The sequence below is a fragment of the Ascidia mentula genome, chromosome 8 (genome assembly GCF_947561715.1).
Source record: "Ascidia mentula chromosome 8, kaAscMent1.1, whole genome shotgun sequence".
Taxonomy (NCBI): Eukaryota; Metazoa; Chordata; class Ascidiacea; order Phlebobranchia; family Ascidiidae; genus Ascidia; species Ascidia mentula.
This window is the reverse complement of record NC_138573.1, coordinates 1504139-1530523: the sequence shown is the minus strand read 5'-3', so window position 1 is coordinate 1530523 and position 26385 is coordinate 1504139. Positions and strand designations below refer to the sequence as shown.

General features: G+C 43.9%; 1 protein-coding gene across 5 annotated transcripts in view; it reads right to left on the bottom strand.

The window, feature by feature from the left end:
* LOC145912635 (uncharacterized) overlaps positions 1 to 26385 on the bottom strand; it is a 45517-nt gene that overhangs the window by 6400 nt on the left and 12732 nt on the right. For 3 of the 5 annotated variants that reach the window (XM_083000176.1, XM_083000173.1, XM_083000177.1), the window contains 4 exons: positions 23424 to 23685; positions 23271 to 23358; positions 1066 to 1188; positions 167 to 437 (listed from right to left, as the gene is read on the bottom strand). In XM_083000176.1, coding sequence (XP_082856302.1) covers positions 167 to 437; positions 1066 to 1188; positions 23271 to 23358; positions 23424 to 23685 — 744 coding nt within the window. Of the gene's footprint in view, positions 1 to 166; positions 438 to 1065; positions 1189 to 6231; positions 6879 to 23270; positions 23359 to 23423; positions 23686 to 25057; positions 25499 to 26385 lie in introns of those variants that run through there. The other 2 variants (XM_083000174.1, XM_083000175.1) reach the window with 2 other exon arrangements.

Below are 26385 nucleotides of genomic sequence, written 5' to 3'. Positions count from 1 at the left end.
AAAATATAGGGAAGGTTTAAAAAAATATTTTTTGCTGAAGTTTTAGCGTGATTAATGTGTTTGAAATCGTTAAAGGTCAAAAACGTTACCATCATAGCTGGAATGGAGAATTATTCGCGGAGTTCGTTGATAGAAATAATCTTCACAAAAGAAAAACAAATCTTACGATGGAAACACAGGCCTGTCTCCCATGTCGTATGCGTCCTGTAAGTCCTTCACTTCATTCGCGTGGCCGGGAAGACGAAAGAGTCCTTCTTCTTTGAATCCTCCGTGATTCCGGATGAACTCCACACAGTTCTCGACGATGATGGGAGCTTGACGTCTCTCGGATTCCCCGCTCTTCACTGATCTTCCTCCTGTGGAAGTTGTTCCTGATCCCGAGGAATCGAGACGTCGGTCGTAACGCAAAGTTTCATCCAACCGCTGGCCAAAGATTCCTGAATCAAAAAGAGAAGTCTTGGGTTTGTTACTCACTAACATTAGACGTCGGTTAAATGTAAAATACAACCTTTAAATCACGATTAAACCTTGAGAACAATGCACATAAATCTCAATATGCAAATAATATTCTCGAGTTGCAGACAGGATCAGTATTTCAACTTATTATGTCGCTGCAGCTTTGGTGACTTACAACGATCTTGCCAGTTAAAATATACAAGCAAGACTTCCACTTGGTGATGACGTTTCAGTTTTCCTGGATATTCAGCTGCCAAGATTGTCACCAGCCAAAAAAACGCACTAAGGAGACCTAACAGATCGGATCACTTGTCTGCAGCTCACTTAAAACATTATTGGTTCCATATTGCTCATAACATTCTGTAAGTCTGCCAGTAAATATTGCAGCGTGTACAGAGAGTGGCGATATATTTACAGAAAAACAGATGACAAACCGGTCATCTCTCACCAAGGAATCGTACGCTGGCCTTAACCGTTACCCACGATAAGCGTGACCCCGAAGCCCCCCTCTGGGGCTCGAGTTTCATTTCTGCCCCATGCGCTTTGTAACCCACGCCGCCACCCCTGAACCCACGAAAACCCAAACAATAGCAACCCAACTTGACCCACCTCCACCGAAGGGTGACAGGATGACTCTTCGAATCGCTTTCACCCAGTCCTCCATATCTGTTTGGGAGTTGGCTGAGAGTAGATAGGATTCGTGGTTGTTCGCCATCTTCTGTCCGTCGCTACCTGCCGAGTAAAAGTAGAACAACCTCTTGAAGACGTCGGGTTTTAAATGTCGGTAAATCTACAGGTTCATGCACTCGAGGGTTAAGTAACGTTACGTGCGCACGTGACGCTGCACGGTAATGTAGGTTAGTATTTTACGTGGGTTGACACTGCGGCTGTTATGTGGAACCGAAGGAATTGCTGAACATACAGCAAATGATGCACAAATCTGTGGTGGCATTAGTTGGGCAAAATATCAAGGTAGAAATATTTGAAACAATAAATATAAAAAAGTATGTCCACATTTCATATGTCTGATCTGGTTTAAGACTGTGGCTTTTGCTTTGGTGTATTACGAAACAAATAGCATTATAATTATCAACATAAAGTAACAAAAACGTTTGTTGGAATTAGAAGACTTTTGTAAGACTGAATATATCGACATTCCATATTCCCATGTTTTAAAAGTGGATAATCAGGAAACTCACAAGTACTTGTTTGAACAACTGCCTTTCAATGAAAGCATTTATATTCAACCACTTTAAACAACCGGACAAAACAAAAACATAATACTAAATACAGATTGCACAGAAATTTGGATAACGCACCCCATTAATATTTCAAACCAGTGTGGAGACGGCGTTAAAACGACCGATGTTCCACAACTACGTCTTTCATACTTATTTTACACCTCGAGCGTCGCCTTTCCTAAACAATCTGTCTGGTAAAACAACAGAACACACAATCGTTCTACACACAAATGCATGCAGCGCGGCGCCGATTCGGCGTCCAGGCGTCGTATTATCGAACGTCCAATTCCGGATTTGACTCGACGCGAGACCACACAATTAATTAGTTTTACATCGACGAGGGTTTCTCGAGTTCCTCGTGTGAAAAGGCGCAGCGAAATATATTGTGGCGACACCTCGTCAGAATCTCACGATACGGCGGCAACGAGGTAGAAACATACAGTACACCCGTGCATGCATTGAACTTGATTGAGATGTATACTCACAATTAATGGCGGAAAAATTCAATTTTGAAAGAATCAAATCTAAATAAACATCCCGTTTGCCCTTAAACTTGAATTTTCGGATATGTTCTCATGGATTTTGGGTAACCCATCTAGTAAACATATTGACCAGAATGGGCGACATCACTCTTAACTATTCGCGAAACAACTCAATTTGGAAGGAAGCAATTACTGTAAATGCATAATACAAAGTCTGAAAAGAAAAGCTACAAGTCTGCTTGTAAGCACGAAGGCAAATGTTTCGAACCATATACCGTGTTCAACACCAGTGCTAACTGTTGATGCTATGAAGCCACCTGCCCAACACGGTTATACAAGCACGGGCCAGCCTAGATCCATAAAGCAAATGTTTTGTATTGAGATAAATTAACTGTATGTTATTACTCGTTACACAAGATACTCGAGTAACGGATCCAGGGTCGAGTTACGGAAGCGAGTTCGAAAAGAACAACAGCACTCACTTTAATCCGATCAAGAGATCGCTTTCTATTTCACGACGAGTTCGGGCGTTAAACGATTAGAGAAGAAATCGAAAACAAGAGAATCCCTGGTAATATTGACAACACACCTTTGCCATCCACTTCACGCGCTGATGGCGAAGAAACGATTGTAAAGGAAACCAGCAATAGTTCTTGAAATGTAACCTGTGCTTTGTTCTCGATTGTTACATAACAATATGCAACCCTCCGTCGCTGCAGTGCTCTTTCTCCGTTGTTGTTCAGTAAGTCGTAAGCCAAACTGCAGAATATGCTTTTTGCAACGTTTTGACTAACGATTAACAACCTTTCTGTCTATACGGTAACAGTCACTAGTCACACAACCTCCAATTACTAGGTCGGTTCCATACTGGATGGACTAGCTCTGTCTGCTTCGTTTCCTCGTCTGTTCTCAAAGGTTTGATAAACGATGCCTCCCCTTGCCGCAACGGAACCAAAATAGACCAAAGCCCTTGGAGATGGAAATACAGCAGAGGTCACTTTAAAGTGCGCCATTTTTTATCGCATCACTGCCAATATACACTTGCGACGTCACGAAATATTCATATCCCCGTGCTGGTGAACGCAGTTAAAGCCGCGATATTAAAAAGATCGAATCCGCGGGGACGAACTGCGGTTGCCTGGGAGGCAAAAAATATCGGGTTTCACCTCCGGATTAAGAGCGTTGACGTACATGAAACAGTGGTCAAATATTCTGCGCTTCCCACACAATTATTACTTGTTTGTAAATGTTTTATATCAAATTGCTATTCTGACAAATTCCCGTTTCACAGTGGTTGAATAAGACGGTTAAGTTGACTTTAAAATGTCAGAAAATGTGAAATTACTGCAGAGAAAACGGTGCCAATGGAAGTTCTTTCGTATGAAAAGCCCGTTTCACAGTGGTTTAAATAAGATTGATTATCCTGCAAATCATGCATGAAACATTGCAGCGTTGATTGAATATACAACTTCAAAGTTGCTTAACTGGGAAATTGCTCGGAAACAAACGGTGTCAATGAAGAGTCTTATGTTACGACATCACGTATCACAGGGCGTCGAACTGGCGTGTTTTAATCCAAATGTTTACGACAACGAACAAATCGGCTTTGACTTTGTCGTAACGACTTTCTCCGGGTTTTTCCAGTAACTAGGAGACGGGTTTGCGCCGGAAAAAAGCTTCGGGATTAGAAAGCGGGATCCATAACATGATTTCTATGTGCCGTAGGGCAGTTATTAGCAACAGTAATATTATTTCCCACATTTTTCTGTTTTTAACTAGTTTTCTTTTCGAAAACTGAGCAACTATAGTTGGATTTTTTCACGTCCGAGAAACGAAATGTGTCAAATATCAGTGTTTGTTCGACAAAACCTCCCGCTTTATTTCCCTACAGAAAAAAGCAGCATCCGACAACTGCGGGTGGTCGCGTACGGGGTCACCAATTGTCAAACTTTCGACCTTTCACAAACAAAAAAGTTCAATTCAGAGTTGTGCCCGTTGCGTGTCTCGAGAAGCGGTTTCTCGTCAACGTCAAGTTGGGTTTGGTTGGGTTTGTTGTATAGTTAGGAACAACATCACACTGTTGATGAAGTCACGAGGGTCAGCTTGGCAGTGTATACGTTGCAGGTGGGCGTCCCACAGCTGATCTGGGTCGAGCCCAGCAGACTGTTTCCAGCACACATTAATCGCAGCATTACGAGGATTTGACGCCTGATGCCAACAAACTATGGAGCGGTTACCAGGATATCAACCTCTTTCTACCGCGGATCAGGAGACAAATACTCGGGAGTAGGTAGGTGCGGATCATCACACCGGGAACACCTGCGTCCCAAGGCGGGGATTTGTTTATGTTTTGTCGGCTGAACGTAAACCAACGCGCCCTGACAATCCGCCGATGGCAAAGTCCCGCCCAAAGAGCACCACTAACGCGAGAATTCAAGCAGAAAAAGCACGGGAGTATCACATAAATACGGATGATATATCCATATAATGATGTGTTTTTTTGTCTTACGCGTAAAAGTTACTTTTGTATCTTAACGGATGGTTATGTAAATATAGGGGACAAACTACAGCAATTATCAAGAAACAGAATTTTTTTGGCTTTATGGTTGCAGTATTTGAATGTTAATAGCTTTTAATGGCTTCATACACTGCAGTGCAAACACTCTGTACCCACTTTATTCTCGTACGGCAAATAAGCCCGTCTGTCGATTCTGCGACAAGTTCTGGCCCGTGAGTCGATTAGTTTGCCCAGCACTGGATTAGAACATCGCCAAATGTGTGTGGGAGTAAAACGCATGAACAAGTTTTGCCGGGAGACCACATGCTAACCATCAAACCACGGTTATAATCCAGCTTGGAAACCTGCCAAAGCCCCGCAGTAGAAAATGAACTGTTAACTCTGCAGTGCGTTGTTATCTCGGTCTCGATCAGCACTCGAAAAAGTTCAAATTTCTCAGCACTGAAAAGCATCTCTAGTCTCTACGCTCTAATGGTGAGGCTGCGTAGTCCACGTCGCGGTTTTATTGCCGTTCGCATTCAACGACCTGTCTGGTAGTTAACGATTGTACTTTGGCATTTCGCGCGAATGTCGTTAAATAACATTACAAGGTCAACGACACATTTGCGGCGGAATTTACAACCACGTTAATGGTGACTGGAAAGTCGTTGCCTAAACGTCCATCTAACACAAGCCCCTTTGTGCATTGAATGCAATCTACCATGTTTTTATCATAACGAACACGGAAACGTGATATAATTATATATACGGTGGAAATCGTCAAGACCTACTGTAACAGAACGAGGGATGATTCCCAGAATTACCCAACAAGTGCCAATGTTTTTATAAAGCTTTTTGACCCGAGCATTTGGAAAGGCACGAGTTGCAAAAGTGGCTGAAAATCTACAAACGCCGTACGTAATTTGATCCGCAGGGCGGTCATGGATTTTGCTGACAGGATATGTCGAGTTCACATCGTCAACCACTTTAGGTCATTTCCTGCCTTAAACCAATATACACTGAACCCGTGGAGGCATCAGGATGGTGTTGAGTCGCCCGAGTTTCCGACCCCAAACATCGCGGTTCTCGTTGCGGTGACGAAGGCTTGGAGTTAGGAAATACGCTACATTACCAGACGGGGAAAGTTTTTCTAATTTGTCATATTTGCTGAAAAGGGCTTTCCGTAGGTTTGGGGGGTTTAACTTTGAAAGTGCGACGTTTCAAAGGGTGGTCGGGCATCAAATTTTGGCTACGAGTGCTCTAGGCCCTTTGCTCTGCAAACATTGCAGGCATTTGGGTCAAGCGAATTTCGGGTCAGCAAGCGTTTGAGAAGCCGAGTGATCACAGTTAGACAATGAATGAAGTTTTTGCCTTTACTAACTCAACAACGTGAAACTGACGGCAAACAGAACCAAAAACTCTAGAATGTTGTGAAACGAGAGACTTAAGAACGCGACAGTCTTCAGAGACTTTAAAGAAATATCCCTTGTAAGCAGTGCGTTTTGCCACACCTTCGTATTCATAAGCAATCGTATGAACCACGGAAACCACTCACCCATTCCAATAACTGGTGCTTTGCGGCAGGAAGTTTCACTTTGCAAACTTGACTTTTTCGAATCGCTCTGATTCTGCTTCTGACTTTGAACAATCCTAGCATCTCGGCCCAGTTTAGGTTTAACATACACCAAGTCGTTTGTATTGTTTCCCTTCTGCGACCTGGCCGCAAGCCCGTACGCCAGTGCGTCCTCAGACGGGAATGGAGGGCTTCGTTTTCGGCCGACGCTAACAGATCGACCCGGGGTAGAGTCAGGTGCCCGACGTGTAGCTGCGAGATCAGAGTTAACTGATATTCGTCCTGAGGAGAGTCGATTTGCACTTGAGCCGCGTCTTGTGAATCGGGTAGGGCAGATACAAGATCGGCGGCAACCGGAAACATCGGCATACAATTCTTGGGAATCATATTGGTCTGGATGTTGCACGGGCACCAAGGTACGAGCTACCACTGGCAACGGAGGGTTCTGTCTCCTTGGTTCAATGTGAGCATCCACTATCGCCCTTAACACTGGGGCTGTTTCGTACGAATCAGACAAAGAATCAAGGGAATGTCTCCGCTTTCGGAACTCTGGGTCATGGCGGCAGCATCGTTTATGGCACTCCGGGCAATGACACATGCCACTGCATACCGCACCCATCGCTAACCTTATGGCTGAACACAACACGAAAATGTAAAGAACAAGCTTAGGGTAAAGAACTTGCCTAGTAAATATACTGCTCTGTATAGGCTACTAATGCACTTGACTTAATCATTTACGTCGTAAAGCACAGACAAATTGCATTCCCAGCCACGGAGGAAATCGTTACTAAAACTGTAGAATGTACAACAAAACTACCTAACACGAAAATCACCATAACATGACTAGTTAACAAAAGTCGTAAGAAGCTCTCTCACACAGCTGCCGCGGCGCGCACCTTTACACTCTGGCCAGACAGACATAATAAACCTGGCCTTTTGTTCGCTTTCGTGCGCCGAGCAACGATCGCTCTACAACCGAAACTTTCTTCCTCGTGAGTCAACGACGCTCGTTATTTTTTTGTCGTGTGAGCTTGATTGGGGAACAAGGCGCAATGTAAACACGCCACAGTCCCTCGCGCTCACTACAGCGCGTGCAGATACTACGTAATTACCGGGTGCACGAAGAGTGTTTAGAGCTGCAGGCTTCGTGCACTTGCACTTGCACTTGCACTTGCACTTGCACTTGCACTTGCACTTGCACTTGCACTTGCTGCAAGGTCTCAATACGACCTGGACATCGCAGGACCCGAGACACAAATTATGACACAAAGTGAATGCAGCTGTAGCTGAAAAGTACAACTGTGCGATAGATTTTCGTGAATAGTGAGCTAGAAAAAGGCGGCATATCGGTTCGATGTGATAATTTGTTTCAAATTAAATCACGAAAGACCCCAGAAACTGTGTGCTTTCCATCAATACCAGACTGACACAACAAAAACATGCAAGAACACTGTGTAGCAGCCAAGCCATCATTCTCAAATGGGACTTAAAGGTATCCTCCAGAAAGATGCCAACAGCAAAAACCGCAGTTTTAAGTTCGGCCGCCGGCAAACGGAGCAATGGTTTCACACCATCTTCAGCACAAACACAGGTGCTGCAGAGGCAACGCATCGTCGCCAACGGTTCGAGAGCAACTCAGGAATGTCAGCGATTCCTCTCGGCAAAAGACTTTGCGCATTACGTCACCGGGTTGTCGGTCATGGCGCAATCGCATCGTAAATCAGCGCCGTCTCGCTACCGTCGGAAGCTCGTGATTTAACAGCCATTTTATGGCTTCTCCTGGAATCTGTCGCTTTTCCAACGAGCGGCAGACGGTGACTTTTCGAATATGCTGACGACGATCGGATCGCGCGACTGTAAAAGTGTCAGGACTCGTTCGATTTGACCCAATTGAGAGCGCGGAGTGGTTTCGGTCCCGAGCGCTGATTGCTAATTGGGTTGAAGGATCGACAAAATCGCGCGAATTGGGCCCAGGGTTGGCCAGCATTTTGATTGGCGGCCATAAATTTTACCAATTGTCTGTCGATTGCGACCCGTAATGGCGTTGGGTGGCTGTAATTATGCGCACCTGTACACAGAGCGAGGCTGGGTTACCACATGACAGGTGAAAAGACAGGCGACAAATCAAACTTTCCTGGAAACATTTCTGCAAGTGTTAGGGTGATAATTCCCCTCCCGTGTGATAATGAAACTGGTTTCAAGACAGATGCTTCCGTGTTTGTTCTTCGGCGATGGAGAAAGAAAAAAGAAAAACCTTTCGATCGGAATGATTGTTAGCCGAAAATTTAACATGGAAATTTATGACTTGACCTTATATAATTGGTTGGCTTTCGTCGATTTATATTCCGTAAGTGGTTGGTTCTCAGGCAAGTACGACACAACTCCGACTAAAATGGGAACCGCGCAGATGCACGCTACCATAAATAAACAGAAAATAAAAAAAAACATTTCAGGATTACGTCCTTTTACAGAACTCATAGTATAAAAGCAGAAAAAAGGCGCTAAGATCCTCCTTATCGATGGCACCAATTATACATCAATACAATTGTTAGAGACAAAACAAGTGTTTAAAACAAACCTCGTCGACCCCCAATCGACCGGCGCCACCAATTTGTTATCGAGATCCCCGGGAATCGTTTGCATGGCAATAGCAACGCGTGCTCGCTAATTACATTCCAATCAGACAGGCAGCAACTTCTGCGGGCGCCCGGACAAATAACACAATACAAAAGTTCAGTCGCAACGCCTGCACACGATTGTGGGCGACAGAGGAACGCGGTGGGTGAGCAATATCACCGCAAAGTGGAAGTCTTGCCTGCGTGTTTAGCTGACAAGGTCGTTGCAAGTCACACCAAGCTGCACTGATGAGACTCAATCATATGTCGTATAAGTGAATATTTTGTTCCATAAAGCAAGTTTGGTTAACTGTGCGTGTACAAACCACAGCCACGTCATTACATTTGTACGTAGAGAATTTAGCTGATACAACTCCTCGCGAATAATTATTCGATTGGACGTTTGTGGACACGTGATTAACGCCTTTTTGTATGTTTCGATGTAAACTATGAAGTCTTCATTCAGATTGAAAGAAATCTTGACAAAATATTAAGGGTAAACACTTTTTCAAACCCTAAACAATTAAACATGGGAATCCACAAAACTTGTAAAGTTCCCTTCAAACTGCAACGTTCAAATACAGCAAGTGGTTCATTAACAGAATCCGTACTTTTACGGCCAAGCATGAAATAACTTGAATGAATACGCAGGTGACAGAGGTGTTAATCTCATGTTAATGTCAGGCCCGGTGACTATTTTTAACATAATTCAGACACGGTTTATTCCATTCGACACCGACTGTTTAATTAACATGCTGTAATTTGGCAGGTGGTCATTGAGTCGTGTGGCATATGTCAAAAAGTACAGTGGCATGTGCCATAAATGATCCATCAACGGCAAATTCATCATATAAAAGACTTTCTTGTCCTGATGCACCTTTATTACTTTCATTTACATTCGCGGCCTTGAACAGGAAGGGTTGATCTGGGTGGCTGTGTGGTAAAAAGGTAACGGAACGTCAAAACAGGGTGACGTCGATCTATTTTTACCTCCCATCAACTAGCCAAGTTCATCACGCCACCCCGCATGTGAATTGCATAACCCGGACTTTGCGACGCATTGTACGGTGGGTTGTAAAACACGGGCAACACGAAAACAAGTAAATCACTGCAACGTTGCGGAGTGGTCTGACTTCGTTGTGTCAATGGAAGCCGGGACTCGTAAACTTGTCAAAATTTAACTTCCATTTTTGGCTAGACGACAAAACCTGAGCAGAGAACCGCGAATACGTGATCGATTTTGCATTTAGGCGAATACACAACTGAAACACTCGGGCCCTCAGCCCTCAAGTGCGGAGGTGTATTACGACATACACACACATTATACTACTCCAACCTTGTGTTGCGAATTGAATTTCGCAAAGTAAGTAATTGTTCGCGGTTTCCAGGACAGATTGCATTACGTTTTGTTGAAATGTAAGATGTTAGTCCCTCCCCTGTCTTCATGCATTTGCGGCTATTGGACATATCTGGATTTGCTGCAGATTGTGAATGCAAAGGTAATGCGCGTTTACGCTTCGAAATCACCATAACATGGGAACTGACTGGATCTACATCACCATAACATGGGAACTGACTGGATATTCCAACACTGAAGACCTTGCATTGTATTCAAATACCTGAAACAATTGTTCTACGAGCACGGCGGCCATCACAGAGTTCACATATTTGCCGTCACGCCTGACAGTTGTACAATAAGTCTGGGCGAGGACAAACGTGCTTGATATGAAATGAGTAGTGTGAGTTACAAAGCACGGGTAGCCGTTACATACCAAAGCGGTAACTTTGAAAAAAGCGGCGATGATTTTTCTCAGTAGTCTTGCAACCATTGGCTTCATCAAATCGTGAAAGTTATTTTTGCTCAAATACCAACTTGTCTTTCGGATGAAACCGACGATATATTTCCGTATGCAAATGTCACATACAACATATGGCAAAGTACGAACACATTGTCACCATAAGTCTCAACGTACGCCCATAAAAATACAACGAGACGAATAATTTGTTCAGCGCAAAATTTCTTCGAGTTGTGTGAAGAAAAAATCATGACACCATTTTTTAACAAATTCTAGTTCAAAATTCTGACAATTTAGCGGAACCAACACAAACAGCGATACGCACGTGTGTGAGGTAGGCGCCTCAACCGGACAAAACAAACAAAAACATCCCCGTTCACCACGTTGGACATAACGGCACTCCAGCCAAGCGAAGTCTGCTATGAAAGGAATGACTCACAATCGTCGCCCGTCATTACCGACTTAACACACAATCGTCGGGCGTTGGTCGGCGAATCAACTTTTCGTGTCGGTTGGTATTGGAGTTGTGTCAGACAGGGTTTTACACACTAGCATACGGACTGAGTAAGCGGGAACACACGATGATGGAGGCGATATATCAGGGGGTATGGAATAAGACATAGAACTCACGATTCTCCTGTGAATCATGTTGGAAATATTCTTCCCAATGGTTTCGCCAAACACAACGTGGGTTTCAAAAACCATTTCTTCACAATGTTAGAATCTGAGATAATCCAGTTTACACCAAACAGTTCGAAAAGATGTGTTTTTGTGTGCCCGTTGCTCCCCCCAGGAAAAGTATCGTTTGCTGATAGATGTTTATTGTCGCATAAACATGTTGCGTTGTTAACGCACAAACGATGGCTGTGACGCAAAAGAGTTTATTACATTCTAGGGTTTATTAAATGCTTCAAGAGCCGTGAAGGGGAACAAGTTTTAACAGCACAAGACTTAAAGACTTGACACTAAACAACGACTATCGTCGAATATTCTCCAGTAAGGATATTCGATCACTAAAAGACGTGAAAGCAGACGTCTATCGTGTTATTTTCGTAACCCTATTTCACCACGTTACAAAATCAACTGGGAATTACAAGCAACAAAAAGTTTCTGCATTCCCGGCATACCTCGTGATCGATTGAGCGAAGATATTTCGGGTGTATCGCTTTTGTGTAATACGCAGATGACAATGACCCGCGCGCCTCGCAAGCCTGCAGGGAACTGGATTCCCACGCTTTGCGCGCCAAGACCGAAGTCAACACGCTTGTGTAGAACCGAAACGCGCGTAACTTCGTGCATGTTAATTTAACTGTTGATGGAATTCGTGTGGTTGCGCACAAGTCCCTCGAACCCCGGTAGTTTAAGCGAACACGTCACTGGACGAGGGGTCTTTCCGTACCCTTGAACAACAAGGGGGAGATCAAGTAATCGCCAAAAGCAATCAACGTTCTTTCGACCACTTCACTGTCTTGTTGATATGACGCGTCGCTCGCGAGTAACTTCTAAATCGCTCAAATCGTTGCTGGGAAATCAGGTGTGGATTTCGGCGAGCAGTCGTGTTTACATTTAGAATCGTTTTCAAATAAACATAAGTTTTTGTGTTTAGTTTCGAGCTAAAGTCTTATAAGAATTTATACAAAAACACAGCGTTCAAGCCAAGTAACAGTTTTGTACATTTCGGCAAAATTCCATCAATAAATACGTCGCAAGCAACCAACCTTTATCACACCAGCATAGACTCCTTATCTGTGCACACCTTTTCTCAGTTTCGGCAAAAATCCTACGTCGCTGACCACCAACAGCGTTTATCACATCAGAAATAACCCTTCTAGAAATCGTACCACAGTGTAAACCTGCACTGGATATAGAGAAAATCATAGAGAGCAACAATTGCCGATCACGTTGTACCAAAGTTAGTAGTTTGCTCCATTTAAGTCTGCCTTCCTGTGAAGCTATCTTCGAATAAGCTGAGATCCCTCCCCTGACACACACCTGGTGGAGAGATTGCATCGACCACAAAATTGAAGCGACATTCCAATGAAACCGACGACAAACTGTTACATCACTTTACTCTTTTATGTCGTCACAATGACAAGACCGGCGACTTTGGAACCAATAGTTACGTTTAATATTGTCTAAAAACACGTAGTTGACGAAAATAGCAGTCATAGACAAAGCATATTATAGCCATACCGGAACAGTTGTTTCTCTACTAACTAACGCCAAAAACATTTTCTATAAATTCTGTTTTTGAATTAAGAGCGAAAAACGCCAGCAGAATATTCCAGAGTGACCCAGTTGGGGATTATCCCCTCTACAATACAACAGCGTCGGGTCGTACAGGTCCTCGATCATATTATTGCCGGCAATATACATCTGCTATCTCGCCACACCAGCACTAACCAGGGGAGGAGGCAGGTTTTGAGAGTGAGTTGTGGTAATGAACCACCTGCAATAATCAGCTGGGAAACCGAATGAGATATTGGTTGGGAAACATCAAATACCCAACTCCCACCGGCTTATGTTGGTGGGCGAAAAAGATCCACGGATTATTGAACTTGAAGCGTATATGAAATTAATTGTTGAAACCAGTGACCGACGGCATCTTTCATGCTATAGAAAGCATTTCTTCCGTTTAACGGAGATTACTGCGCCGAGTTAACTCAATAACTTGACTTGTAAATGTTCTAAGGTTATTTCGACCCGAAAATTATATTGAAGTAACTTCAATCAAACTATAAGATCTCCTGTTAACTTTATGGCCGACAAAGATTTGGTAACAGATATTTTAGCAGCTTTTGTGTAAAATCTTGAATCGCTTGATCTTCATGTGATAAAATATATATCGCCTACCACCGGACTACATCTAACTATGTTTCGTTTTTTGGACCCGGAACGAAATGTCAGCTTGTAATAAACCGAGCTCAGGGCAAACCATTAACCTCCAACGTCAAATAAATGGTAATGGCACAAGAACATTTTGACGACCTCAAATTCTTTCAATTTATTGCTGACGAGGACTGTAAGCAATTTTACTGCACCAGTGTTTGGTAATTTTCATCCCAGAATATACAACACAAGGGCAGCTGTCGATCGAAGCCTCACACTGGGTACAAACAATACGTATGTTTACCCTCCAACGATCAACATCATCATCATCACAACAGCATTCTAGTACAAATACTCAACGTGTGTACCGAACCACTCGGCTGTGCCGAAAACAAAGCAGGCCCAGTTCCTACTGTAAAACGCCGTAAAATACGTAGCGGGACATTCCACTCCATAACCCGAATTTAATGATTCAGATATCGGGTACAGTTAAGCGTTGCATTGGCAAAGTAATGTGGCCACTTGGAAGATCTGTGTTTTTTTTTAATAAAAATTGAGATTGTAGGACATGTTATACCCGCTAACTAAACCATGGCAATCCTCTTCATTTCAAAAAGCGAAGCAACGGGGCTCATCATTTTGCAACAATCCCAGTACAGTTTTACTTTGAGATGAATTTTTGTGCAAAGAAAGCTCGAGGAACGCAGGCCCCGATAAAACGCGCGAGACAGAACAAACATGACGTTACAATGGGCGTTGTCACGTGACCGGTGTTTGCGCGGAAGAAGGTCGAGTTGGAAGAAATGAGGAAGGGCGGAAAGTTTTCGTTGTGGTTTGTGGGTGTTGTGCATGCATCATTTTTTCGGAACCTTTTGTTTAAAATGATTCGATGTCAGTTTAATTGTTTGAAACAAACTGTGTCAGACGAAGTCAACTTGTTTGTTGAATCAACGAATCTGTCTGATTCAATGTCATATTGCAATCTCCAAAATAGACTTTTCGTAACAATATTTCAAAACAAAGTTGTCCCCATCACCATCGTTAAACGCTCTACATAACACGCAACACTTTCTGATCCAAATCTCATCGGAAAACCAACTCGCAACATGGTTGGAAGGCAGCCAACACGACGAGTAACATACAGTGAGAAACGTGGGAAAGGAGGCCGAGAACGCGTGTTGGGACTTCAACCATGAGAGGGCGTGACCCCACAGGTCGAAGGTCGTGATTTAAACGCCCGTCATCCATGTTTAACCCGGCTAAGAAGGCGTGGCAAGCTGCTGCGGTGGTTCGCGCTATTCTGTGAACGCTGGTGCGATCAAAGAGGTTTGAATTTCGCGAGAACGGCCAAGTTGGAAGCTGTTGTAATGACATGTGTGCTGACGTCAAAAACAGATTTCTGAGAGGGTAATTATGCAGGAAAACTTTGCATGCTCTATTTTGTCAGGTACCCGCGGCCTACTGAGTAGTTCGCGACCTTACTCGTCTGCGACAACTTCTCATAACATTCAAATGCAAGTTCTGTCTCCAAAATTGGGTTCAAATTCCCTCCGCAAGAACCGGCATAATGACATTATTTCTAATACTGAGAATAAACAGACTGGCCCTTAGGGCTAAAAACATTGACATGTTTTATTTATTTAAGACGTTTCGGCAAAAACTTATGCCATCATCAGTTTAAAAATGGCCTTTAAAAGTCTAGGTCCACATTTATATGGAGCTGACCGGACTGACGTCACAGATAGTAGATAAAACATCATGTAGATCTCAAAGCGGGCCATTGGTCGCCAACGAATAATGACAGCAGAGGAAACATTTGCATGTTCAACAAAACCTAGGCCGGCATAGAGATGTGGGCCAGCGTGTACTCGACAAACACCTCCTGCAGCTGCGCAACTCTGTCGACTTCGAAGTCAGGGTTTCGGGCACGTAATCGAATAATAAAGTGGCCAAAGCCAACATCAGGCGGACCAGAGTGAAGAATTTGCCTCGTTCAAATATGTGACTTGGGCTTTAATGTAAACGACGTGAGGAGTAATTCAGGGGATCGGTGTGACTGTTGTGGTCGCCCCGCGACTTGTTGCAACACAATTTACGTTGTGGATTCAATGCATCAAAGCATGCAAATTATTATACATCGGCACGGAAAGGATAAATTATCGATCAAGTTCTGAACCAACACAGCTGGAAAACTTAACTTTGCAAACATCGCTGTTGCTTTCAGGCATATTGTGCGATCTTCAATAACTCTCCGTCTGGTACACAAATTAACGTTGATTGTACTTCATCTGCCATGCGACGGGACTCCATCAGGGTTATGCTACGTCATGTTTGTGCCAGCAGGGTCACGAGTTAAATTACCGTTACATCCACTTCTCCTCGGATACACGAATCATTTGTCTTCGAGTATTCCGCAACAAATTACCAAAAAAATGGAGGAGATTGTTGGAAAGCACGTGGTTTCAGATTCGAGTGTTGAGGAATTGAACCAACATCACAACTACTGACGTTAAATTCGCGCCAAAACTGACGGGGACAATACATGACTTCCCGCCTCTAGTGTTGTTTTTGGACGCGTGTCCATGCTTTTGTTGAAACGAGTAACCGTACAACCGCTGACAGACATACACTTGGTTGTGTTTGTGGGACTTTCTAGTCTGTATTTGGTTCTGGGCTGGATATCTATGTCACCAACGACGTGGTACAATATATTTATACAAAAAGGCTCATCTGGATATTTACAAATATCAAAGTTTCGGTTGTTATGCAGCCGCCTTCATTAGGATGTAAATGCGCTAAAACAACGCGATCAAATGTAAAATTTGCTGAATAAAGAATCAAGTGAATGCGTATAAGTAACCTCGATTTTCACTGTCAAGGTTAGGCGTCAGTTTGCTGCTCAGTTCACTGATATTCACGTAAGAAGTACCCGACGTTTTATTGCCGCCATACCTAAGGTGTTGACAACCTGATAATGTGGTGGACGAACCGACGACGCTTTCGACTCGAGAAACCGTTTCCCTTCGTCGAGTGATGGAATTAATTCGAACAAACCGAGTGTCGTCTCCATTAGGATGCGCACGGGGTCGAAGTCGACTTCTGTTATTCCCTCTGTGATGAACAATGAACGCGCGAAGGCGTCGCAAACCACCGGTCAATGGTTGAAACCACGGGGTCGAGTGGATGGGGCAACATAGGGTATCAGGTCAACCCAATTTCCTGTGGTTTTGGGATAAGGTATTAGGATGTACTGACGTTTTTGAAGACATTACCTTGGGCTAACCAGGGTAATCACACAACCAGGATTGTCCGTAAGATTCAACCCAACTTTGTTTCCAACATCCCCCAAAAAGACAAAATTTCTGACGTTCAGAGCGAGATTGCAAATGATTAACGCATTATTTCAAAAATAAAGGAAAATATGTTAAAGACCACAGGAATCAGGATGTTCTGCTTGGTGGTACCGACGGATGTGCCGAATATTTCTGGGTACTTTATAATAAAAAAGTCGCACCATCACTTTTTGTGATATACCCAAACTATCAATAAATCTAAACCAAATTGTGAATACAAATCGCCAACAGAGCTTTTCAGAATATATTTAAGAATTTGTGGCGCTTGTTTCAAAGTCAGGTGTGGGGTTGGAACGGCGGCAAAATATATTTCACACTTAAGGGGAAAATTAAGGATTTGCAGGCAGTAATCTTTGACCCCGAATTGCAATTATCACACCTGGCGAACGGAATTAGCGGGAAATGAGAGGGGGTCCGTAATAAGTGACAGCAATTAAACCCCGACGCCGGGATCGTGGATTTGCGGATGCGAATTCCAACCAGGTTTTAGCATGGAAACGTGGACGGAGAAGCGAGAACCGACGATGCCTGGAAGTCGGTACTCGCCTGCGGAAGGAGGCGACCTTGATGGTCGGGTTCGAATCTGACGGTGTGTTATTACGAGGTATTATCTTCGGGACGGCAAAGTCGGGATCTCATAAAACGGCACACGAAGACAGGAAAGAGGTAAGCGCCAATTACGCTTGTCTTCTGTGAAAGAGGCCTAGAGTCTGTTGCTACTTTGTGGCTTTTGTCGGCGAACAGAAAGGTCAAGTGCCCGATCGCCGGTTTGGGAACGGATGCAAACCACGAGTAAAAACCAGAGGTGGCATTGTAAGTTGTCACCAACAAAGCACGTGACAAAAATGCGCCGCTTTTTCGCCAGCGTGCAACATTTGACCCCATTTGAAGTTGCGCAAGCTGCATACTGATGGCCAAAGTAAGTTGTTTTAATAAAACCATGGCTTATGACCATCGGTAATCGCGTATATAATACAAGGAAATCGCAAAACACGCATCTATAATACAAAGAATGCCAAGCAACGACGCATTTTGGTGAAGTATTAAACATAGCAAAACACAACATTTACACTATGGGAAGCACCAACTCGCAAACGGCGAGAAGCCATTTTGTCAGGTGGCGCCAAAAACCACGTGTTTACATGCTGCAAGCTTAACCTTACCGACAAGGTCACGTGGTGGCATGGCGGAATTTGGTAAACAACCCAATTCTCCCACTGGGTGGGGTAAGCGCTCGGAAGAAATCTTGTCCAAGACGTGGAAAGGGTTGCACTCGCGCACGGCTGTTTTATGGAGGTGATTTTTCATCTATTCTGGTATATTAGCGTTGCAGAGTGAGTATTCCAGGCACATATTTTATTACAAAATTTTGCCGCGATAATTCAGCGCAGTCTCGTTCAAATCGCTGTTCATGCGGAAACACTGGGGAGGTTTGGAAAGACTGAAACCACCTTCGTTGCTTTATAACGAAAGAAATCACATATGGATTCAGACCACAATGAAGATAAAACCGACCACAAGACGCGGTCTAACATATGCTGCTGCATCCGCCACTGTCCCAGCCCATATGTGATGTCAGCGCAATAATGGCACCTACTTTATGACCCACAGGGAGGCTACAGTACTCGGGTGGGGTAATAAAAAAATTCGCCGACGATGTCGGGTACGCTTAAGGGGGGTAATCACGTCTGGATCGGTATCATTTTAGTGCCAACCTGCGCCAATGGATCGTTCTCCCGAGCGACGCGAATGCGAATGTTATATCGCCGTTGTGAAAGAGGGCGATAATGAACGACTCGACAGCCGCGCTTTGCCGGGAAAAGTGCGGAATTTTTCCGGCTGTCAGGTGCGGTTTTGGGGTCGGCTTTTGTGTTTCAAACGCCAGTGTTTGGCGAGAACGTGGAAACAGTTTGTATATCGAGCGATGTTTGCGATTCCCAACCGAAAGACGACATCAAATGGAAGGAGCCCCTCTTACTCCCAATGTAATGCGCTTAATACAAACAGTGGGATGGAAGTTATTGAACTTTAAAACACTTTGTGTTTCGAACTCGATTGAGTTGAAAACAAGCAGTATCATTGATTTCTTGACCTACTCTTTGGTAAAGCGTGATGTTTGGCATTGCACAATCGCAACCAACACTATCAGAAAAATAAAAGTCGAATTTCAAATTTAGACTGACATGCATTACGAAGCTGAATCTCATTAATTTGCTCGTCAATCTTGCAACATGCAGAAGATCACAACGACACAACAAACGGACGAGTTGGTAGAAGAATTCAACTTCAAACTTCACATTGTATTTCTACAATTGTTGGAGTCAAGAGTGCAATAAATACTGGTGTTTATTTTCAATATTTGCGCGAGGGAATGTGGAATGTGCACGGGGTATTGGACGCTGAGGTCAAAGTCGCATTGAACCCCCACAGCTTCTCGGGTTTTGTTGGGTTAAGCAGAGCGGGAGGTTCTTGAATGCTTAGTCACAGACTGCGGTCAACGGAAGCGCGACGTTCGATAGCAGTTCCCTGACTGGTTTCAAATATTTAACCAACCCCCATAAGGAGCTTGTTGTTGCTAATTAAACCTTACGCAATTTGCCACTGTGTGCTTGCTGGCTGCCTAAAACGGGAGACGATGGACGGCAGGCTGTACTGCATGTTGCTTGATGCTTGTACATTAATCTACACGTTAACCCGATTTTGTGTTGACGCTTAGGTGTTGTGTCAAAAAGATTTATTTTTTAGTTTTAAGCAGTTGTGAGAATGACTTGGGTTCATAACAACCCTTGTCGCTTCTACTGGACAGCTAAGCCTATAGCGTGGCGTTGTTCAGTGCGAAACTCCTCATCAACAGCTTAGCCTGGTGACCCATAAAACACCTGACCAGATGGCAAAACGCCAAACACAAATCACCGCTAATTTGCGGCGATATCAACGATTGCTATCACTAGAAACACTTCAATACGATGCATCTTCATATTGAATACGTCATCTTGACGTTTGTGACATCATAATCAGCTTGTAGTGTCCGGCCGGGGCTCGGGCCAATAGCAACAGTTTCGGCTTAGCCGACGGATTAAGGCGTACGTATGTAGTTGACACAGCAAACGTTTGAAATCTCAGTTGAGGCGTTTTAAAGCAGCCGCCGTTAGCCGGGGATTTGTGTTGGCAAGAATGTGTTTCCATTTTGCTGAGAACGCAAAGTAGTTGGCTGTCAGCCCAGCTCGTTGATTTCGGCAAATCGTTTGGTTCGAAAGGGCGGCACCCGCACAATTATGCAGAGTTTGTTTTCGCTTTTGCAAATCCGCGGCTTAGTTAAGCCTCGTGGAGAAAATGTTACACAGGACTGATCGGATCGCAGCTTTAAACAAACAATTTGTTACAATGTCTCGTCGAGTTCTTATGTAAAAAACGTTGTAAATTTTGCATCATTTTTAAATGATCTGATATAGTGAACGTGTGTACTTTCATGTAACAACACATGCACAACGAAGTCCTCCAAACAAGGGTAGTCAAGACGTTGTTACAAGAATATCGCGATATATACGGTCATTTACAATTGCTGCATTTCCATCCCTTCCAACGGGTTCTTTTGACGCGATCCACACCAGGCCACTAGAAGTAAGTTAAGTTCCATCGCTTAACGACCACGTTCACATCCAGGAGCGCGCGAGCTTCAAAGCGTTTAACACCTCGGCTTCCACACCCAACGCCTAATCCACAAACCAACCAGGCTTCAGCGGGTTGGAAAAGGCACGAATTATACGAGGATCCGGTTGACTGGGAGAACATTCGGGAATTAACCATTTCGCCCAAATCGGACCCAATTAATAGGCAAGCTATGAATTATAATACACAGGTGTGTTCGAGACGGAAAAGTCCCACCCTTCCACCTACACACCCAACACGTAGTGCATCTTAATATACACGACTTAAGAGTGATTCTTAACTTATTTACACAGCAGTATCTGTCTTAGACGTAATTAGGTATTTTTAGAACCAACTGTATTGAATCAGTATCCAAGCACCTCCTATAGAGACACTCGAGTTTCGAATTTCTGGGCAGAAAAATATTCACAAAATATACGTTGCAATGACTGAATATATTTGAATCTCATAAAATTGCCCTCGTCACAAATTGAAAGACTGAAGCGTTTCATCCGCTGGTGTGTCGCCAACATTTGTCCACAGGACACCCCAGGAAACCCACAAACAAAGAAAATATGAAGAAGTTCGCCATGATTTCAACAAGGAAAAGTCGTCGCTCGGAGACAACGTAACAACCAACCAGGCAACCGCACTCAGGTCGATGAAAGAACGCCGCAAAACCGCAACAGCTAAGGGTAGCGAACCTGGGCGGTTTGGGTATTGCGCCACCGAAGGCTTTGTAATATTCAGAATCACGGTCATACCAACGACGGGGCTCGTTAATCTTAACCCCTCATGAACAGGTTGCCTTCCGGAGTCTAGACAGGGAGGTAAATTGTTAATATGTCCGACGATGGTGAGAGGTTTTGTAGTGGCGACTTCGCGGGTGGTGTGAGAGCACCTGTGACAACGTGACACGTTCTGTTACCAAAGGACACAGCAACAAATCGAGACCGAATCTTTACTGGGAATTCTTATGGGCAACCAATTTTGTGTGTTTAAAATCCTTTATAATCTACCACGTTTTGCTCGTATTCAAAAGACGACGATTTGACTGCAGTGATTACAAATCATGGCAACAGGAGTCTTGAGAACTCCACTGAAACAAGCCCAGGAAAGGAATTTGACGCCTTGCCTCGCATTAAACCAGCCAGACCAACACTAGAAGTCCAAATTTTCCTTAAAACTGAAATGGCGCGTGTCAAAGTCACGTTCTAGCCATTGCAACTGAAACCCGCTTTCATCTCCAAACCCGCCATCGCAAATCGTCACCTATGGTTCCTGGGTTGGGGGTGGCGGTCTGTCTGGGGGGTCACGCTCTGTGGGCGACGTTAATGTTGCGACACGCGCCGACGTGTCATCTCAGATAATGGGGCGGGTTTTGCTTTTTTGTTCCCATCAAACCCAGACAGTTGCCGCATTGATGTCGAGGTTGCCGTGTAATGAAATGGGGGAAAACCGGCGTCAGGGGGGCGCGTCGGCGGCCAATCATTTCCCCCCTCCCACGCAAATTATTTGCGCCCCTTAATCTCCAAAATAATCCAATAAAGAGCAGAAAAATATCTCGTGTCATTGCGGTGAGGAGGGGGCTGACAGGTTCCTTTAACAGTCGCATTATTGCCATCCACGCATCAAGAATCCACGATACATATACAAGGGTATACCCTTATTAGTATATACACTGCGCTCTGGCTCGTCGTAACCCCTACCATACTAAACCTATAGCAAACAACACTTCCTCAAATTCGTTTTGCGATCCACTTATTTACGGCCCGAAGGACGATAGGTTTTCTTGTCAGCAAGTTAAGTTTTAGTGCAGGATTCTGCGAAAGTTTAGCTTTAATGTTCAATCTTCCCCTGGCCTCAGGTCGGGAACGCAATGTAAATGACCAATGCTGCTTGTTTCGCATTATAACGTTATACTGGTCAGAGTCAACGCACTAGAAATTCGTGATGAGCTATAGACAAGGTTGCCATATCGTGCTTATCTAAGATTTGTGCTTGGTTTCACAAGCAGTGTCTTGGAAAATGCAAATCTGCTTGTTTCGTAAGAACGTGCTTTGTTTTTTTTTAGATTTCATCGGCATCAAAAAGCAGCGTGCTAACATTTAGGCCATGTCGATGGCAACCCTGTCTGCATACCTTCCCGATACACAAAGAGCACGGAAACACGACGTCATAACACGTGATAATCGTGAATGCGCGAAACTCAATTTTGGTGTTCGCTATGCTTCCCCGTGTCTACAGAGCTATGAGAAACTCTCCGAATTCCCCAACCGTCATGAATGGGGGTAAGAACAACACAATATTCACCGGCACCCATACGCTAAGAACCTCTCCAACATCTCAAGGGCGTAACAGAAGGGCAGGAGTGTCGGTCGTTCAACCCCCTCTACAGTGATTTACGTAAACCAGAGCAGTGAGTAATGGACTTGACAATCCTGAGTTGAGTGTACGACGTACGTTCTCTAGACCTAAAGTTTCTATGAGGTTCGACTGTAAGAGTGTCAAGCATAGTCATATGTGCTCACAATATATGTGTTTGCTCTTTGTGGGAATTGGGAAATAACAAACCAGTGAATCGCAACCCGCAAATTGATTTAACTTCTGTGAAGAAAATGTACAGAAACGGATGACGTCAAAGTATAGCCAGGAATTACTTGAATCGTTACATTGCGTCCTGTCGTATTTAAAAATGCTTTCTGTCGACCCCAATTCAAACACAAAGCGAAAGTTCTACACACACAGACATGCCAATGGTTCAAACATGCTTTGCTTACCTGGAAATATCTCGAAGACGTACTTGTTTGCGTCGTTAGGGCGGATGGCGTGCGTGGCAACGCGTTTTCCCGGCAGGAAGATGGAGGCCTGCAAAGAGTGGACAGCAATGTTTCAAGTGTTACCGATGTTAATAAGGCAGCACACGGACGTACAATGTATTTCCCATCCATTTCCTTGTAATAGTGGAGTTGGTCGCCCGCGAGTGCGAACCAACGCTCGTTCCAGGTTTTGATTTTTCCTCCCTGTTTCTTGAGATAGCCGCTCTTCGTCGCCATCTGACGGCCGTTTTGATTTGTTTTGTAAACCGGTTTCACGCGGAGTTCTTCGGGCAAGGGTGGGAGTTTCAGTTTGGATCCTTCTTCTCCGTCAGTGAGTTGCCCGTTCGAATCCAACGACTTCTGATTGGCGTTGAGTCTGTGCGTCAAAATAACGGGTATTGTTAACTGTGAGAGTTGTTTGGACGAACTTACTCGTTTTTTCGTTGCATTTCAACCGTGTTATACAGGGATGTGTTACTTTCTATATTACTTTTTGCACAGGTTTATTAAAATAAAAATAGGTTTTCCTTTATAACTTGACAGCAATCTCAATGTTTTTTTTCAAGCACTTTTGTTCCCTCTGCAGAAAATGAACCGCCTTTGCACAACGGCCCAAACTCACCACATGAATCATAATCCCTACATACAATGCATTGCAATAAATAGCACACCAGGTTGATAACGGAAACCGTGGCACTATTCCTTATCCCCATCATAGTATGCAAACTAATATTCATAACTAACAATTGTGTGGTCCCACGTCACTTGACCGCCAGAACACAGCTAATTACGCTATTAAGATGATGACGGTATAATAGCAATCAATACATAAGTGTCAACAAGAAGTTGGTATTGAACCAATAATTGGTGACTCAGCTATTACTGAGATCATACGAGTTTGATTGTAGCCAGATTGTGCCAACTGGCAACAATGCGACTGATTAAAAACTGAAACAATTGCAGAGATGAGTTTCAGTTCAATTATATTGGCTTCAATGTGAATGTTGAAAGCTGACAAAACATACGTTACGTTGACGAAAATAATTACTTTTGCTACGGTTTCGTTGTCGAAAGATATAATCTAAAGGACATAAAAAACATTTGCAGCCAACCATAAGTTAACCACAGTTGCGCAGACACATCCAAATACCCGCACAAGACCAAACTATATTTACTCAAGTGTATGCACAAAGTTGCACCAGTTTTCCCACTGATATGCATATAACTAAGAATAGTGCGGTGCCAAATCACTGCACCACCATAACTCTGCCAATATACAACAATATATTAAGGCAATGGCGGTATAAGAGCAGCCACGTACCAACAGGGAAAAAGTATTGAATCAAAACACTGAGCAAATGTGTACTTTCCAGGGCTTTGCCAAAACTAAATTGTGTCAACAAAATTTCAAAGTCATTAACTGGCGATTAGAAAGAGATGTCTACATCACATGTTTTAACTTAGAAACTATTCCCATCGTACCCACGATATTGTAGGACCAACACCAACGCCAATTTCTAAAATCTTTCATGTTGGGAGACAACCACAAGAAATATGTAGGTGGTTCACGTCTGCCCCTACACCAACACAACCACGCAGTCAAACATACGAATCAATAACAGAAAAAACCATCGGCTTCAACATAGAAAGCGGATCCTTAGAATATCAGCAAGAAGAAAATAAGATGGCAGTGTATTTTCCAGCAGCTTGGAGCCTTGGAGAGCTTAAAATACTGGTAAGGAAGTTACCTCGCATACGCGTTGTCGAAGCTGGCAGAGCGCCTTTTGGATGAGTAAACCATGGTAGAACGTGGGCGTTTCGTGGGCGTGGCGCTGTGTGGCGAGCGCATTGCGACGCCTGGCGACCGGGACGGACTCTCTTCCACACTGTCCGAATCGAAATTAAAGATCGAGGTTTCTTGTTCCCGTGTTGGTGAAAGTTTGTTCGGGTTCATAGACAAACGCCGGGAAATATTTCCCATTTTGTCGCGCACTGAGCGACGCAGGCTGGGTTTCCGGATATTTACGGATGCCATTTTGATGCAATTCTCTTAGCCTTAATCAGACGCTAAGTTTTCATTGCTAACGATAATAGAATTTGTGAAGTACTGTCTTCTTGGTGTCAAGCAGGTGTAATGCTGGTTACAAGCGTCCAAGTCTTGAACAGTTTATTTATAAGTTGACCAAAACAAACCGACTACCTTAATAAACAACAACAATGACTGTTTAAAACTGAAAAAAAATACCCAAAATTCGGTCTTGGGCTTTTGCATTTGCCCCCTGTTGCCTTAAACTACATGAAGGGGATAAAGGGTGTTATTTAATCAACATCTTGGTTATCGTTCTGGCAAACATACGAGATCTTTGCTAAACCTGTAAGAGCTTCTTATGCAGACGACTATTGATTACATGTACCCGGTTCCAAGTCATCTATAATTCATGAAAACAATAAATCACGGCAAACTTCCAGCAAATACCCGTTTGCTCTCCACCTGTGGTACACAAGAATGTCTGTGTTTTCTTTTTATTGGGAAAGCCGACTGTTTTTTGCCCTAAAAACGAACTTCTCCAAAATACAGTGTTTTGAGTAAAGTGTAGCTCATTGGCTGAACTGCTCTTTCCACCATTAACAATATGCGGCTCTCCTGGCTGGTTTAATGTCACTCAAGGTTGTTACTGATGTTTACTGGGCCTACACTTTCCAACCCGCCCTGCACCACACAACACCATACAACCTCACAACTAACAACCGCCCAAAGAAGACTTGTTTATCAAATCGACAGGTGACGTCAGACGAGTCATCAGTGGTGACGAGTTGGTGTAATGTGTGATTGAGGAACGAATAGCGACGGAACAAGCTAAATTGAACCGCGAATGAGACAATCAGTGAGTCAGGTCGCTTCGTACCTGCATTTCTATTGGGCCGAGGGGGTGCACGGTGTTGGCAAGCAAAACAGGTACGCGTAGGGAATTGTCCGTTTATGGAAACGGCGCTTCGTTAATTCCGGTACGTGAGCGGTTGCAACTGCGCATGTCCATGTGACGTATCTGCACCTAAAACCGGGGAATACCCGTTT